This window comes from Palaemon carinicauda, chromosome 24 (assembly GCF_036898095.1).
Source record: "Palaemon carinicauda isolate YSFRI2023 chromosome 24, ASM3689809v2, whole genome shotgun sequence".
Lineage (NCBI taxonomy): Eukaryota > Metazoa > Arthropoda > Malacostraca > Decapoda > Palaemonidae > Palaemon > Palaemon carinicauda.
In genome coordinates this window covers 65,068,099-65,086,891 of record NC_090748.1, presented here as the reverse complement: position 1 = coordinate 65,086,891, position 18,793 = coordinate 65,068,099, and the positions used below count along the sequence as shown (strand labels likewise).

The 18,793-nt window shown below is 44.0% G+C and overlaps 1 protein-coding gene across 1 annotated transcript in view; it reads right to left on the bottom strand.

Annotated features, from left to right (window-relative positions):
• Klp64D (kinesin-like protein 64D) overlaps positions 1 to 18,793 on the bottom strand; it is a 390,644-nt gene that overhangs the window by 70,208 nt on the left and 301,643 nt on the right. The window contains exon 12 of the mRNA XM_068348147.1: positions 10,149 to 10,274. Within this exon, the coding sequence (XP_068204248.1) occupies positions 10,149 to 10,274 (126 nt within the window). The remainder of the gene's footprint in view (positions 1 to 10,148; positions 10,275 to 18,793) is intronic.

Sequence of the window (18,793 nt, the reverse complement as noted above, 5' to 3'; positions counted from 1 at the left end):
GGGAAAAAGACAAAAAAGTTCTACACAAGATTGTCTGGCCAATCATAGAAGTTCCGCATTTCCCCAAATGGTAGTAACTCAATGGGCAACTGGTGCTCTGCCCAATCAAGAGAACTGTGGTTCTAACACACACATATACATATTACTATACTTCTTTTCCACATTTATTTCATCATCCTCCTCATCTCCTCCTACCACTATTGACACAAAGGGCCTCGATTAGATTTTGCCAACCATCTCTATCTTGAGCTTTTAATTCAATACTTCTCCATTTATCATCATCTACTTTGCGCTTCATAGTCCTCAGCCATGTAGGCCTGAGTCTTCCAACTCTTCTAGAGCCTTGTGTAGCCCAGCTGAACGTCTGGTGAACTAATCTCTCTTGGGGAGTGCAAAGAGCATGCCCAAACCATATCCATCTACCCCTCATCATGATCTCATCCACATATGGCACTCGATTAATCTCTTATAATTTTATTTCTAATCATGTCCTGCCATTTAACTACCAATATCCTTCTGAGGGCCTTGTTCTCAAATCTACTAAATCTATTGGAGATTGTTTCATTTTCATACCATGATTCATGTCCATAGAGTAACACCAATCTGATATATAGTCTGATTTTTATATGTAATTTCAGGCAATTTGATTTTCAAATTTTACTTAATCTAGCCATTTTCTGATTTGCTTTTCGCAATCTTTCAATAAACTCTAATTCTAAAGACCCTGTATTGGAGATCATAGTTCCCAAATACTTGAATGATTTTACCTCATTAATCCTTTCTAAGTCCAATGATATTTCATCTTTCATTGCATAATCTGTTCTCATCATTTCTGTTTTTCTTCTATTTATCTTCAGCCCAACCTCATGTTGACATTTCATGCATTCTATTTAGCAAGCATTGCAAATTCTGTGGTGTTCTGCTAACAAGGACAGCATCATCAGCATAATCTAGGTCTGCTAAATTCCTTTCACCAATCCAGTCCTTCTCCCCCATCTACGACTCTTCTACTCATTACAAAATCTATGAGGAGGATAAACATCATAGGTGACAACACATTCTCTTGGAGTACTCCGCTGTGCTGGAAATTCATTTGATAAGACTCCATTAACATTAACTTTGCAACTACTATGCTCAAGAACAGACTTGATCAAATTTACATATTTAAGAGGAATTCCATAATAACGCAGGACTCTCCCCAAAATTGGTTGGTGCACGCTATCAAAGGCTTTTTCGTAGTCCACAAAGGCCATCAAAAGTGGATTTCTATATTCTACACATTGCTGTACATGTCTCAAAATGAAAATTTGGTCAGTGCAACTTCTACCTTTTCTAAATCCTGCTTGTTCATCTCTCAGCTTTTCATCAATCTTTCTCTACAGTGTGTTTAGAATAAGCATACTATACATTTTCATTACAACTGACATAAGTGTAATGCCTCTGTAATTATTGCAATCAGTCAGGTTTTTTTTTTTTTTTGCTATTTTCACCAACACTCCTAGCTCCCATTCATCAGGTTTTGCCTCTTCAAGCCACATTCTACAAAAAAATCTTGTGAGTAGTCTGGAAGTCCCTTAATTTTTGGCAAGCATCATCTTGGTAGTTATTTCATCATATCCACGGGCTTTCCATCTCTTTAGTGTTTTGAGGATAGCTTCGACTTCAAACACACTGAATTCATTCATGGGCATATTAAGGTTTTCATCAGCTTCAGGTATATCAATCAAATTAGTCCCTTCATATCTCCTATTCATGACCCCACTAATGTTCCATCCAACATTGTCTTCCTTCATCTTTTGTTGTTATAATAGACCCATCTCTCTCTTTTTGATGGGTATATGCTTCTTTTTCTTTGCCCCCGTCGTGATTTCATTAATAATTCTATGACCAATTCTTACACCATAGCCACTTCCTGAATTCATAGCTTTGTCAGCCTCATCTGCATTACTGTCTAAATATTCTTTCTAGTCATTCATGGCTTTACTTTTTACCTCACAATCAATACTGTAATACGTAGCATGCTCTTCCTTGTAATTTTCATTAGTACTACTATACTAAATTTAATTAATGCATCTATTGGGTATATTAACTCAAGTACTACAGCTATGAGTTGTCCAGTTTACAAGTTGAAGTAACCGAGTTGACCTAGTTACAATTTGACCTGCACTTTCATATCTTCTTATGACAAATTCAAAAATAATTTGTATTTTTCCTAACAATATAAAACCTTGAGCTCTTTATTAGGGAATATACTTTTGGCAACACTGGAAGACTAGGCATAAGACTTTGAGCGAGGTATAATTACCCCACCGCTAGTTAGCAGAGGGGGGTAGGGGGTAGTACCGGCTACCCCGCTCACACACACCTATGTTCTCTCATCACTTTTGATTGCCGCAGGACTTGCAGGGGGATAGGTAATGGAAGGCCAAATTTGTATAAAGAGCTCAAGGTTTGTATTGTTTGGAAAAATACAAATTATTCTTATATTCCTCATCTGTTCTGTCATTAACACAAACACTTCTGCTCTTTATTAAGGAAGACTCACCATAAGGTGAGGGGAAGTCCTAACCAACTGGCTGGGCTTTGACATGGGGCCTTCCTGAACCTGCCACCCCACTTATTTATCGTGCATTTGCACGCATTAGTGGCCTGGGAAAGGCCTGTGATTGTCTGATACTAGCAATGTGACTTGTCTAGCTAAGAATTCTCAGAAGTCCTCGGACTTCCTTGACCAAACCACAGACGTTACCCAATTCCTCCTCGCAAAGGGACATGGGGACATAACAAATACGTGTATATACCAGGTTTCACAAAGGAAATGGTTATTACCCACAGAGAGAGGAGGCCAGCTAGCAGAGTACCATAGGTGCTGTTCCTAAAGAGAGGGGATGATGAAAAAAAGGAGCCAGTCATTCTTATCATTCACCCCAGACTTAATCCCAGGTAACCTCTGCCCTCCATCACCTACTACTTGTCCCTCAAGGAGCTCGAGGTGTTTAAACCACTTTTTGTGCAGCCACCACAGGTCTGATGGAGAATGTCTTCATGTTCCTGTGGGTTACATCTTGCAGGTAGTGAGCGGTGAAGGTCGTCTGAAGCTTCCACAAGCCTGTTTAAATGGCATGCGCCACAGAATAGCTTTTTTTGAATGCTAAGGGCATGCTAATGCCTCTAACGCCGTGGGCTCTAAGTTTCCGTGTTAGTGGAGAAGAATCAGGAACCAAGGCCCAGTATGACCTTGTAAATCCACACAGAAATAGTATTTTTAGTGATTCATCAAGATGCCAGGTAACTCCTAATCAATTAATCAATCTTATAGATTCTTCTTTTAACCTTCTCTGTGATGGTGAACAACCTGCTAACTCTGTGATGAGCTCCTGAAGTTCTTTTGAGGTAACACCTCAGAGCCCTCACTGGGCACAGCAGCAGTTGATCTGGGTCATCAGTTACGTTATGAAGATTCTCAATCAGGAAGGACTCGAATCTAGGATCCGCTACTCCTGGATTTTCAATTCTGGCGATGAACTCAGGGGGCGAAGCCATGCATTACCTGTCCCCATTCCCTTGAATGGGAGACGTCGTAGGAAAAACCATGCAGTTGGCTTATTCTCTTGGGTGAGGCCAATGTGAGCAGGAAGACCATTTTCAGTCAGGTGAAGATCTGATGCCTGATGTAACAGTTTGTAGGGAGCTTCTTTTAGCGATCATAGAACACGAACAACATTACATTGAGATGGTCTAACTTCCCACTGAGGACAGGTATGCTTGAAACTCCGTATGAGGAAAGATAACTCCAATGATGAGGAAATATCAACTCCTCCCAGTCTAAAGGTGAGGCTGAAGGCTGAGCGATAGCCCTTTCACTGCCGAGACCAAGAGGAGTTCTTCCCTCCGAAGGTACACAAGAAAATCCACTATTACTGGGATTGCGGCATCGAGAGGAGAGATACCTCTTTCATGACACCAACCACAGAAGATGGCCAACTTTGCCAAGTATATCTCAGCTGAAGATTCTCGGAGGTATCCAGACATCTTTTTCGCAACAGGTTGCGAAAAGCCTCTCTTTGCAAGATGCTGCATAACCTCCAGCCATGAAGACATAGGAACTCTACGACTTTGTGGTAAATCCTTGCATGTTGCCGAGTAGATTGTTGTGTGGTGAGATTGTTATGTGGTGGGAGTTCCCTCGGACCTCTGTTAGTAGCTGAAGAAGGTCCAGGAACCATTCCACGTGATGCCATAAGAGAACTATGAGGGTCATTGCTAGGTTATTGGCCATTCTTACCTAGTTGAGAACACTTCTCATCAGGCAAAATGTGGGAATGCGTAGACATCTATGTTGTCCCACCGTTGTTGAAACACATCTTGCCAGAGTGCTTAAGGATCTGAGACCGGGGAACAGTACAGCGGGAGCTTGCTGTTGAGAGATGTTGAAACCAATCCACTGTCAGGGAACACCACAAAGTTAGGACTTCATTTTCTACTAGATGATTCAAAGACTACACGGGGCCCACTATCCAAGTTGCTCTGCTCAGATTGTCTGCGAGCACATTCTTCTTGCCCAGAATGAAGCGAGCTGATAGGTATACCATGTCCTCCTCCCATCTTAGCATCTCCACAGCTAGATGGCCAAGGTGCTGTGAAAGGTACCGCCTTGCTTCTTTACATATGCCAGCATCGAGGTGTTGTTGCTCATCAACACCAAGGAGTGACCTGACAGAAGCTGTTGAGATTGTTGCAGGGCCAAAATGAATGAATGATTGAAGTTCTCTGGTATCCTGACATCTGCAGGGCCAGAAAGGATACCCTCATTTTCAGGAGGTTTATGTGCGGAATACTTTTGGGCTCAGACCACAGCCTAGAGGCCATGTGATGCAGCAAGTGAGCTCCTACTCTTCTTCTGATGCATCAGCCGAGCCAAACTGGACATCAGCTACCATTGGAGTGATTTTATTTGCAGTCGGCCGTTGGATACCAGACATTCCAGGGAGGACAAGTGTCCTATAAGACAAAACCACTGTTGAGCAGGAAGTCTCTCCAAGTAAGAAGGGACTTGCTATCTTCTTTAGTCTTTGTATACTGTCATCGGACTGGAATACTTTCCCCAATTTGGTGTCCAGAAGCATCTCTAGGTAAACCAGTCTCTGAGATGATTGCAAGGAGGACTTCTCAAGATTTACCACAATCCCCAGATCGTGACAAAACTCGGGAAGCCTGTCTTGGTGTTGGAGAAGTCATCAACGAGTCAGCTAGGATCAGCCAGTTGTCCAGGTATCTCAATAGACAAATGCCGATCCTGTGGGCCCAGATTGATAATGGGTAGAAGACCCTTGTGAAAACCTTTAGTGCTGTTGACATGCCGAAGCACAGCACCTTGAACTGGTATCGTTGGTTGTCTTCGATTAACCTCAAATACTTCCTTGATGACGGATGGACTGGGATCTGGAAATATGCGCCCTTCAAATTCAGCGTGCACATGAAGTCCTCTGATATGATAGAGTGTCTGACTCTGTCTGCTGTCTCCATCCTGAACGGGGTCTGCTGAACAGCCCTGTTCAGAGAGGAGACGTCGATGACAAGTCTCCAGCCTCCAGACGCCTTCTTTACAAGAAAAAGTCAACGGTAGAAGCCTGGAGACCCGTCTAGGACCTCTTGGAGAGCGCCCTTCTCCAACATGGTCTGGACTTTGGCCTTGAGGGCCTCATCCTTCACGTACCCTTTGTGAAAGAACTCGACGAATTCAGATGGTGAGTCAAGGGGGGGAGAGATAGCGTGAATGGGACTGCAATAGCCTGAACGTATCACAGAAACCGTCCACGCTTCAGCCACGAGTTGTAATTACCTTTTCCACCGGCATTGTAGGCACCCTTTCACTGGCAGACAAGTGGGAGGACTGCCCTCCCTAGCGGGAATGATCACGTCCACTACTTTCTGTCTTTTCCCCCTTTGCTGGTCCTACTTCCCTTGGTCTGGTCTCTTCAGGAAAGGGCTTCTTTGTTGATGTTCTGGAAAAACCCACACTTCTGTTTCCTTGTGTTCTAGAGGGCAGCAGCTTCTGGGCTCAGGGGAGCTGCTGCATAAGGCCTCGTTGTCACTGCAAGCTGGAGAAGAGAGTCCTGATTGGTCTTTTTCCCAAAAATCTGCTGCTCTCTAAACATTCTTAATGTTGAAAAGCGAAGAACCTTCCATAGACGAGGTTCGTAGTCTCGTTACCTTCGTCTTCAGTACCTGTCTGCGGAATTTCTTGATCACTACATCCTGACGCATGAGGACCATATTAGCCCACAAGTTTACAACTTTATGGGCCAGGATCTTGATGGTCCTCATACCACAGAGAAGAAACATATACAAGGACTTCCTTGCCTGTTCTTGGGATCAGTCCTCTGTCCTGAAAAGGTGGCCCACTGACCCCAGCCATAGATCAAGCTACGAAGTAGCCTGAATGGCATACTTCTTGACCCTCTACCTGTTCACAGCGTAATTCTCTGAGAAGTTGACCTACAGTCCAGATAGTCTCTAAAACGAGATGTACTTGGTCAGAGATGCTACCAATGGATCTAAGGGTAACACTGCCAGGTTTTCCTCCACTACTTCATAGCACCTTCTCTGATGTATGAAAGGAGGAGGGAGGAGTTTCGCTGGACCATAAGAACTTCTGGGGATTTGTGTAAAGGCCTTCTTTCTTGGCAGGTTTCTGGGTACTGTACAGAAGGTCCAAGACCATGTCCTTACCTTCAGGCAATGCAGTGAAAGGGTCATCAAGCCCATTAATAGCCCCGATAAACGCCAGGACTGGAGGAAATGTATGGTCCATCTACTTTTGTTCAAATGCTGAGATATCCTGGGGCTAGCTGCTCTTGAGAGTGTATCATCCTGTTTCTAATCTTGTTCCAAAAGCTTCCACCCACGAGCTTGCACCCATAATAGCCCGGGATTGGTCATCCTTGTCGCCATGGCGTCTTGTCGAGGGAAGCTCCTTGTTCACCATCGTTGTTGTGGAGTGTGTCGAGCTTGGTACTTTCTCTTGAACTGGTGCTGTCATCCTCGATGACCAGTCCTTGGGCACCGTCTTGGCATCCATCCTTTCCTTCGGTCGAGGTAGAAACTTAGCAAGTAAGGAAGGTCTCTTCAAACTATGCTTCTTCCTGGACAGACTAGCAGTACGCCTGAGAGAAGAGATGTGAGAAGGCTGGTCTGCGCCTATAGAGGGAGTGGGCAGAATCTTTGGAGCAGTCTCAATCGGAGACAAATAATAAGATTTTGTTGAGCCCCTGCTAGTCCAGGGGTGAGAGGTGTGGCCCTGGGAAGGAGTCGGTTGCCTCTGCCACCGCTTCTTCTTTGTAGGCATCATAGGAGTTAGCTCTAACTTCGAGTAGTTCTGTTGCACCGTGCTGGTAGAATCTGTAGGAGGATTATGAACTTTCGGTCGTACCGGAAACAATACCATAGGCGCTTGCTGTTACTGCGGTTGAGCCAGAACAAAACTCCTTCGTCTTGGATTGGATGGAAGAGAGGAGAACCTCGAGGCACTTGATGCCTCCAGCGAGAGCTGCAGAGTACTGGTTGAAGCTGTGGCTACATGTTCTCCACCCGAGGGAACCTGCAAAGTACTGTAACAGCTTGTCGGACTGCCCTTTGACCGACTCATCGAATCAGGGCATGTCCTTGCTGTATGAAGGAATGGTCGTCAGGGACCCATGAGGGAGCTCTCATTCCGATGTTTTTCTACAAGGAGTTCTTGCTCATTTGTCCTGCTTGTGCTTACTTGAGTGCATACATACTGGCATGCTGTCGCAATCCATTTTGAAGAAACGCATCAGTGTTCATGGATGAGCACCTGTCGACGTTGAAACTCTTGTACATGATCGCGGGCTGCTTTGTTTCTGCATGCTGCTGCATGGTCGTGAGTTGCTGCATGATCAGGGGATGTTGCATTGCTGTGTGCTGCTGCTTGGTCCCGAGCTGAAGAGATGTCGCGAGCCGAAGGGTTGTCATGAACTGAAGCATTATCGGGAGCTCAAGAGTTATCATGAGCTGAAGCATTATCACAAGCTGAAGTGCAATTACGACCTCAAGTGTGGTAGTGAGCTGGAAGACTGTGCTGTCTTGTCGTCGAGACATCTGCAGGTTGTTGTTTGTGTGATCCGTCTGCATTGCGTTGATCATTTCGGTAGTTTCTACTACAGGTATCCTGAGCTGGCGATGGCGAACTCTGGTTGTTGTCAGCGAGTGCTCCTGGAACGCTCTGGTCATGAGTCATCTGCTCACGCATTGTTGTCAAAGCTGTGTTTTTTGTCAAGACTACTCCGGGAGTATGGCAAGCGCTCCTGTGAAATTCTGCAACAGGAACTGGGCGAGTTGAAGTGGATGGGCGAGACGAATCACCTGGACAAGTCATACTGGTCAGACGCATGAAGGAAAAAGATAGCGCAATATGCTGAACTTGTCAGCAAGGTATCGCAGCTGCACCCAGACTGCGCACTACCTCGTCATCTCCGTTCTCACGAACCGGGCTCTGAGAGAAGCGGGTACTGCCTCGAGCAACCTAAGGGATCTTCTAAGGATCCCAGTAGTAAGGACTCCTCTTCTGTGTAGTTTGGGTCATCCATGGATCCAAAGACAACAACATGGATAGTGGCCTGATTTTGTCTCCGAGAAAAGCATAGAGGAGTCCAATACCCTTCTCGTAGCCTCACACGGAGGAGACACTCAGGGGAAGACCGAACCTGCTAGCAGGAAAGGTGTCCCTTGAGAGGAGCAGGAACAGGCTTCAGACTTTGCACCTCCTGCGACAGCAGTAGCTCTAGGAAACCTTCCTTCAACGGGGGACCAGCAATCCCTAAGGATGGCCACAACAGTTGTGCATCGTCAACGGAGAACAACTCCCTTGTGGGAGGGAGCAGTGTAGCTTCGCTAGGGGAAGCAATGGAGTCCCCAAGTCCTACTGGTGTCTGGGTGTCAAAGGGCCACTGCTTCTACTTGATCATTCCCTTGGGGAGACTGATCAAGCAAAAGCTTAGGGAAGAGCTTGAGAAAACAAAGAATGAAATTGAGGTTTCTTCACCTTTGAGAAAGACCCCAAAGGAGACCAATCCCTCTTAGACTTCTTTAGTTGTCTACAAAATCTCTCCCAATGGAAGAATGACCACTCCCGACATTCTACCCAGGTATCCATTTGCATGCAAGGGCATCCTCTGAGGGCTGAGCACAAGGAGTGAGGGTCTGTCTCTACCGGAGACAAGAAGGTGCCGCATTTGCTTTAGGTCCAGGACAAGTCCACATGACGGCTTAAGCAACACTCACACCTGAAAAGAAGTAGAAAAAGCAAAACAGATTACTCAATGGCCAGTCAAAAGGTTAAGCAGTAGAAAAAGACAACATCTGCTCTAAAACGAGCCAAAAGCAAAAGCTGAGTGTGTGTGTGAAAGGGGTAGCTGGTTCTACCCCCTACACCCCAGCTAACTACCTAACTAAAAGTTTTATGGCTGGTGTTCCAGCTTTGCCAAAAGTACATTCCCTAATAAAGAGCAAAAAGGTTTGTATTAGTGATGGAACAAATCTGTATTAAAAAATAAATACATGGTTTAGTATTATTTACATGTAACATATCATGTGCTATGTAACCAATTCACTGCACAAAATGAGGGAAAACTGTCTGGGGTTTTGTATATATCGAAAAGTCTACACCAAAATTCAACAACATAAAATATTCCTAGGAGATCAGAGTTATTAAAAGTAAAGAAATGCCATGTAAAATTAAAAAAAAATCCACTATACAGTATTAGGGATATTTGAAGATGTATGCCAACCTAAACAGCTGGAGCAAATAATGTAAAGAATTTAAAAACTCTAAAAAATATACCTACAAAAATATAAAAACTATTTCATAAAAAACATTACAAGACAAATACAGTACTACAAAAGTTAGTTAATTAGCACAAAATATTATAAATTTTTGCCACTAGTTTGAAACAACATAAAAGGCACAAAAACAAATAATGTTATCTAGTTGGTTAAAACCTTTTGCTATTACGCATGCATTTGCCTAATTAGGCTACAAGCAACAATCATTTACAAGTAAAAGTACAAGATGTATATTTCTACTACAGAGTACTGTATGTAAAAACTCACAAAAATAAATAGCATACCTGATTATCCTTCTCCTTGTCCCCATTATCAAGCTGCTTTCTCATGTTGTTCCCGGTATAAGCCACACACTTCAATTGCCATTCACCAATATCTTCATTCCAGTGAACATATCTCTCTATCATTTCCTGTAAGATAATACATGTACAGATGTTTAAAGTAAACCTAGTGATCTCATAACATTATCTTTGAGAATAAGCACACAAAGACGCTAATACCTGTATACATCAACACTTCACAAAATTCCTTAAATACTAGGATATCCTCAAATACTAGTAAAAGTAATTTCTAAATCATTTACCAAATACAGACAGCATAAGATACTGTATATATTACCAATTGAAAATACAAAACTCTATAGAAATTTAAGAGAAATGTTTTGAGGAAAGCAATACTGTACAGCAATCCCTTGACTATCACGGGTGTTACATACCAACTCCCCCCCCCTCAATAGCTGAAAAACTGCAAAGTAAATAAAAAATAAATCAGTATACCATAATAATACAATAGTACAATTGTTACAGAGACAATAAGATTGGTATGTGGTGAATTTTATGGTGTTTTGAATGTTCCTGATGATGATAGCTGGCAGAAACACATAGTTTCTGAGTTATGGTGGGACGACTACCATAACTAAAAAATGGTGGGCTTCTGCTAGTTTTCGTCATCAAAAACATTCAAAACCCCTTTAAATGCACCCTATATCAGTCTCATTTTATGTTACTGATACTGTACTAGTTGAAACTTGGTAGTTTTTAGGAGTAGGTGGGTCGACTACCATAACTCAAAAATGTTATTTTTATTAGTAAAATAAATTTTTGAATATACTTACCCGATAATCATGTAGCTGTCAACTCCGTTGCCCGACAGAATTCTATGGAGGGATACGCCAGCTATCACAATACTAGAAGGGGGTGTATTTACCAGCGCCACCTGTGGCCAGGTACTCAAGTACTTCTTGTTGACACCTCCTCAATTATTCCTCGGTCCACTGGTTCTCTATGGGGAGGAAGGGAGGGTCGATTAAATCATGATTATCGGGTAAGTATATTCAAAAATTTATTTTACTAATAAAAATAACATTTTTCAATATTAAACTTACCCGATAATCATGTAGCTGATTCACACCCAGGGGGGTGGGTGAAAAACCAGTGTACAAGACTAAAGGATAGCTAAGTATCCCGTATTTCATATAATCAGTTATCCACAATAACAATGAAATAATAAGTACCTGGTAAGGAAGTCGACTTGAACCGTTACTCTGCTTTTAATAAGATCGTCTTCCTTACTGAGCGCAGCGTTCCTCTTGGGAGGCTGAATCAACTCAAAGGTGCTAAAGTATACAGGGCTGCAACCCATACTAAAGGACCTCATCACAACCTTTAACCTCGGCGCTTCTCAAGAAAGAATTGACCACCCGCCAAATCAACAAGGATGTGGAAGGCTTCTTAGCCGACCGTACAACCCATAAAAAGTATTCAAGAGAAAGGTTAAAAGGCTATGGGATTATGGAAATGTAGTGGCTGAGCCCTCGCCTACTACTGCATTCGTTGCTACGAATGGTCCCAGGGTGTAGCAGTACTCGTAAAGAGACTGGACATCTTTGAGATAGAATGATGCGAACACTGACTTGCTTCTCCAATAGGTTGCATCCATAACACTCTGCAGAGAATGGTTCTGTTTGAAGGCCACTGAAGTAGCCACAGCTCCCACTTCATGTGTCCTTACCTTCAGCAAAGCAAGGTCTTCTTCCTTCAGACGAGAATGTGTTTCTCTAATCAGAAGCCTGAATAGTAAGAAACTGAGTTCTTAGAACTTGGAAAAGAAGGTTTCTTGATAGCACACTATAAGGCTTCTGATTGTCCTTGTAAAGGTTAAGACCTTTTTAGATAGTACCTAAGAGCTCTAACTGGGCAAAGTACTCTTTTCAGATCATTCCCCACCAAGTTGGACAGGCTTGGGATCTCGAACGACTTAGGCCAAGGACGTGAAGGAAGCTCGTTTAGCAAAAACCGAGCTGCAAGGAACATGTAGCCGTTTCAGATGTGAAAACAATGATCCTGCTGAAGGCGTGGATCTCACTTACTCTTTTAGCTGTTGTCAAGCACACGAGGAAAAGAGTTTTTAATGTGAGGTCCTAAAAAGAGGCTGATTGGAGAGGTTCAAATCTTGATGACATAAGGAACCTTAGGACCACGTCTAGATTCCAGCCTGGAGTGGACAACCGACGTTCCTTTGAGGTCTCAAAAGACCTAGGGAGGTCCTGTAGATCTTTGTTGGTGGAAAGATCCAAGCCTCTGTGGCGGAAAACCGCTGCCAACATACTTCTGTAACCCTTGATCGTAGGAGCTGAAAGGGATCTTACTTTCCTTAGATATAACAGGAAGTCAGCAATCTGGGTTACAGTGGTACTGGTTGAGGAAACTGCATTGGTCTTGTACCAGCTACGGAAGACTTCCCCTTGAGACTGATAGATTCTGAGAGTGGATGTTCTCCTTGCTTTGACAATCGCTCTGGCTGCCTCCTTCGAAAAGCCCCTAGCTCTTGAGAGTCTTTCGAAAGTCTGAAGGCAGTCAGACGAAGAGCGTGGAGGATTGGGTGTACCTTCTTTACGTGAGGTAGACTTAGAAGGTTCACTCCTAGAGGAAGAGTCCTGGGAATGTCGACCAGCCATTGCAGTACCTCTAAGAACCATTCTCTCGCGGACCAGAGCGGAGCCAACCAACGTCAGCCGTGTCCTTTAGTGAGAGGAGAACTTCTGAAGTACTCTGTTGACAATCTTGAACGGCGGGAATGCATACAGGTCGAGATGGAACCAATCCAGCAGAAAAGCATCCACGTGAACTGCTGCTGGGTCTGGAATCGGAGAACAATACAACAGGAGTCTCTAGGTTATCGAGGTAGTGAACAGATCTATGGTTGGCTGACCCCACAGGGCCCAAAGTCTGTTGCAAACATTCTTGAGAAGGGTCCACTCTGTGGGGATGACCTGACCCTTCCGTCTGAGGTGATCTGCCATGACATTCATACCGCCCTGAATGAACCTCGTTACCAGTTAGCTTTCGATCTAAAGACCAGATGAGTAGGTCCCTTGCGATCTAGAACAACTTCCACGAAAGAGTCCCTCCCTGCTTGAAGATGTAAGCCAGGGCTGTGGTGTTGTCAGAGTCCACCTCCACCACTTTGTTAAGCTGGAGGGACTTGAAGTTTATCAAGGCCAGAATAACCGCCAACAACTTCTTGCAAATGATGTGAAGTGTCCTTTGCTCCTGATTCCATGTTCCCGAGCATTCTTGTCCGTCCAAAGTCGCACCCCAGCCCGTGTCTGATGCGTCCGAGAGGAGACGGCGGTCGTGTTTCTGAACAGCCAAAGGTAGCCTTCCTTGAGAAGAAAGCTGTTCTTACACCACGCGAGAGAAGACCTCCTCTCTTCGGAAACAGGAACTGAGACCGTCTCTAGCGTCATGTCCTTTATCCAGTGAGCAGCTAGATGATACTGAAGGGAGGGGAGGTGGAGTCTCCCTAACACGATGAACAGGGCCAGCGATGAAAGTGTCCCTGTTAGACTCATCCACTACCTGACTGAGCATCGGTTCCTTCTCAGCATGCTCTGGATGCATTCTAGGGCTTGGAAGATCCTTGGGGCCGACGGAAAAGTCCGAAAAGCTCGACTCTGAAGATCCATACCCAAGGAGACAATGGTCTGGGATGGAACGAGCTGAGACTCCTCAAAATTGACCAGGAGGCCCAGTTCCTTGGTCAGATCCATAGTCCATTTGAAAATCTCCAGACAGCGACGACTTGTGGGAGCTCTTAAAAGCCAGTCGTCTGACGGAGCCGGACACAAGATCATGATACTGCTGCACAGTCTGTGAACTGTCAATCATGGGCAAGCGAGGAAGTACAGTGACAACCCGAATCTGTCTAGACTGTCTGGGTCGTACAGACAACTCCTTAACGGGTTGCTGAGGTTGCTGCACTGCGTCACAACAAGTCACTTCTGTTGGTTGTTGAACGTCTTCCCCGTGACACATTGACTCCGTAAACAAAAATTCCTCTAACAAGGACTAAGCTTGGACTGCATGTCATGCAACACAGCTCAAGGTCTATGGGAGCAGGTGTGGTAACAGACGGGATTAGCGACTGAAGTGGAACCATAACCTTCCCTGGAAGCATGTTATGCTTAAATAAAAGTCCATAAGAGGTTATGCAGCTAAAGGCTCCCTCCAAATGACAGAGTCCTCAAGGGAATATCAGAAGGAGGGAGAAAAGAACTTTCTCATCTACAGGGACCTTATCCTAGAAAAGCTAAGTTCTCTGAGTGAGGGTTCACTGGTGCAAAAGCAGCAGACTAGAAGGCAACGTTATGAAACTGCTTGACAGTCTAGTGAGTTGGCAACAACCCAAGATGTGTGACTGAGAAGCATGCGGTAAGGTATGCAGAGCATGATGTATGCAGAGTATGCTGTAAGCAGAGCATGCTGTATGTAGAGCATGTTGTATGCAGAGCATGCTGAATGCAGAGCATGCTGTATGCAGAGCATGTTGTATGCAGAGCATGCTGAATGCAGAGCATGCTGTATGCTGAGCATGTAGTAAGCAGAGCCTGCTGTAAGCAGAGCCTGCTGTAAGGAAAGCAGAGCGTGTGCATGGCGTTTAACATTTCTCAGAAATTCCATGACCAGTGCTAGAGTGCTTTATGCATGCTTGCATGGGGTTTAAAAATCAACATAATGTTTACCTTACATTCATAACTCATGATTCATATTTTGCCATGGTTTGAAAATGGAGGTATGCTGAACAGCAGAGTCAGAACGAGCTGGAACAACAATAGTTGTGGTTTCCTCTTCAAGACTCTGTTGAGGGAACACCTGAGGCTCAGTCTGCAAAGGCTGAATAAAAGACAAGCAGAAGGAAGGCGCATGGGTGGAGGAGGCTGACTCCTAGCATGAGTGGTTGAACCCAAGGGTTGCGCTTGCTGAGCGGTTGGCGGAAGCGGAGTAGCAAGTTCCAGTTCCTGTGGTGTGAGCGGAGCGCGATGAGGAAGAGGCTGCGCAGAACAAGGTAAATGTCTCGCAAGCTGAGGCTCCTGAGGCGCAAGGCTAAGGTGTTGTGGTGCTTGCCTTGTGGAGGGTTGAGCTCGCTGCAGCGAGAGCTGAGGAGACTGACTCATGGACGGGAGAGGTTATTGTACCTCAACCGAGTGTTGCATCACTGGTGGAGCAGCAAGTGGAGGCGGAGGAAGAGAGGTATAATCCTCCTGATCCCATTGTAAAGGTTGCCTTAAGGAAGACGGAGGCTGAACACCACTGGGAACAGCAAACTCAGCACGTGGCTCAACATCGTACGCCTGGCAGGTGGTACTGCGATCAGGCGGAGCGAGCGTAGGCGGAGGGAGTGTAGGCGGAGGCGGAGGAGCAACACTCTCAGCCCGACACTCACGCATCAAGTCCGAAAGCTGTGCTTGCATGGACTGTAGTAGAGTCCACAACATCGTACGCCTGGCAGGTGGTACTGCGATCAGGCGGAGCGAGTGTAGGCGGAGGGAGTGTAGGCGGAGGCGGAGGAGCAACACTCTCAGCCCGACACTCACGCATCAAGTCCGAAAGCTGTGCTTGCATGGACTGTAGTAGAGTCCACAACATCGTACGCCTGGCAGGTGGTACTGCGATCAGGCGGAGCGAGCATAGGAGGAGGGAGTGTAGGCGGAGGCGGAGGCGCAACACTCTCAGCCCGACACTCACGCATCAAGTCCGAAAGCAGTGCTTGCATGGACTATAGTAGAGTCCACTTGGGTCGGCAGAAACTACAGTAGGCTGAGGTAAAGCCTTAACAGTCGAGCTCTGTTGTGGCAGAACCTTACTCCTCTTAGGCGGAGTGCATTCAACTGACTGAGGAGAGTCAGAGCTAACCCAATGACTGTGAACTCTAACTTCGTACGTCTGGCATAGGTCTGGACTTTACGTTTAAAAGGTCTTGAGACCTGAGACCAGCGTTTTCTCCCCTAAATTTCTTCTGCAGACGAGCAAAATAAGGGCTCAATCGTCTGCGGGTGGGAGTGACGGTCTCGGTAAGACACGCCCACAACCACCGAGGATACTTCTGTGCGCCGATCAAGGCCTGCTGAACCCTTCTGCCCTTCGACATTGCTTCTCCCCTGGGCTTGGGAGCTTGCAAGAGGTCCCGGACTGGGAGGACGACTGGCGCGCACAAAAGTACCCTCACGCACAACACTGACATACTTTGCGCTAATCACTTATCACTTTGATTTCTGTTTGCACTTATTTCACTGAACTCGAAACTTTAAGTGGTTTGTACCTGAAACACGCAATTCTATCCTTTCTCAAAAGTTAGTAATTGCGAAAACAGAATTACAATGTAACAGAAAAATCTAATGAAAGATAATTCAGTGGCTGGAAAGAGACTAAACACTAGATCACTCTAGAAACGTTTAGTTTCTTCCCCTAAAGAGACTAGGGAGAAGAGCGAAAACGATAAAGACGTTACTCGTACGCCTGGCAGGCTTGAATGAAACGTTTATCCTCTTTCTCCCTACGTCTCTATCTCTCTCTCTCTCTCTCTCTCTTGTTTACTTAGAACCTGAGAGAAGAGCCCAATCATATATATCGTTAAAACATATTATTGTTAAAGGAAAAAACTGAAAAGTTCCTTTATTAGGATCAAAACCATTAAGTTAAGAAAGAATGAACAAAACGCTAGACACGGTTACTCTTACTGCAACGTGAAACCGTGAACATTCTTTCTCTATCGTAACGATAGAGTGCAAGTTGAACGTTCTGAACGTCAACAACTGCAGAGACAAAACAAAACGTTAGTTCAACTTTGAAAACAGTACGAGACTATCAAAGAAATTCTTTCAAACTCTGTGGCGGAAATAGCATAATATGTTAACAGGTAAAACCGAAATGACGGGCTCAATGTTAATTAACTTCGGTACCAAGAAAAGACCGCCTACTATTAGGAAGGTCGAATATAAACAAATATAAAGATTAATTTTAATAAGTTTATAATAAAAGGAAGTTAATCGAAGAGGCCTATAAGAGGCGGAGAGATATAAAATAAATCTATAACTTTTGTTAAGCAAAATTAAGAAAGAGAGTCTATACTCTCTTAGACACCAACACTTCCGTCTAAGGGAAGGGTCGGCCATTGAAAGGTGAACGAGAGTTCATACTCTCTTCGTCACCATAAATAATCAAATTAATTCCAAAAGCTAACTAAGCTAATATAGAAGTTTCCAGTAAAGCGACAGCCGAAATCAAAGAGAAATACTTCACCAAAGTCGTGAAAATACTCCAAGAACATAAGCGTATCCCAGAACGTCTTGCCGGAAGCACGACAGAGGAATAATTGAGGAGGTGTCAACAAGAAGTACTTGAGTACCTGGCCACAGGTGGCGCTGGTAAATACACCCCCTTCTAGTATTGTGATAGCTGGCGTATCCCTCCATAGAATTCTGTCGGGCAACGGAGTTGACAGCTACATGATTATCGGGTAAGTTTAATATTGAAAAACTGAGTTTCCGTTAGATATCATCATTAAGAACATTTAAAACAATGAAGCATTCACAGACCAACAGGCCTTCTGAAGGTATAAAAAATGTTAATTTTCCACTCCATTTCCGAGAGTAATTCGTGGCCATCGTACCACAAACAACCCCTTACTTAAGGGTATCTAGGGGTATGCTGGTTGGCCAAATTGACACTAGAGGAGGACCTTTATGATGCTTGAGTTACGATGATTCAATGTTACAAATGGGGTTCCATAATGTACTTTAAAAAATCCTTGTAACTCAATTTCAAGCTATGTTTGGTTTGTTGATACAATGAATTACTTGCCGACGCGGAGAGCAACTAATGTCATGGACTAGTGTGTTATGCATTACTTTATCCTTAGCTTGCTATTTTGTTTACAATACAAATTTGGGATTTCTATGCTGCTCATTTTTGGATAGTTTTGTTCTTTTTTTCTTTTTATATTGCATCATGTCTTGAAAGTGTTAGAGAGACTTTTGATGGCAGTTTGCAGACCAGCCATAAGAATAAAGATAAGGATTTTTATATGTATTACTGTACTTATTGTCTTCTAGTACTGTATAAGTGTAGATACGTTACTGTATATGGTACAAGTATTTGTATGTATAGGGTACAGAAACTTATGAATGATAAGGGATTGTTTGCTCTCTTCTTTTTTTTTTCAATTAAACATATACAGTACAGAAGGTCCTCAATTTACAAACTTACTTGGTTCTAAGAAAATGTTTTTAAGTCAAATTTTGTTAACTTTTGGCCTAGGGTCGGTCTAACCTGAATCCCATGCCTATGATTTCCAGCTACAAAAGTCAACAAATAATCGGGTTTCATATGGAATAGATATCAGGTCATTAGAAATGCCATTTTGCTAAATGTATTAAATGATATAATATTGTTTTATTACGGTAATGTATTTTCTTATCTTACCTTCCTCATTTTCAGTTGGATTTGTGTTTGTATCTCTGTATGTTTGCAAGTTGATTGTTTGTAAGTTGTGGACCTTCTGTATGTATGTACTGTACTGTATACATAGAATGTTATGTATATAACTCCGACTTCCAACGAAAATAAACTTCTGACACGGCATAGAAATG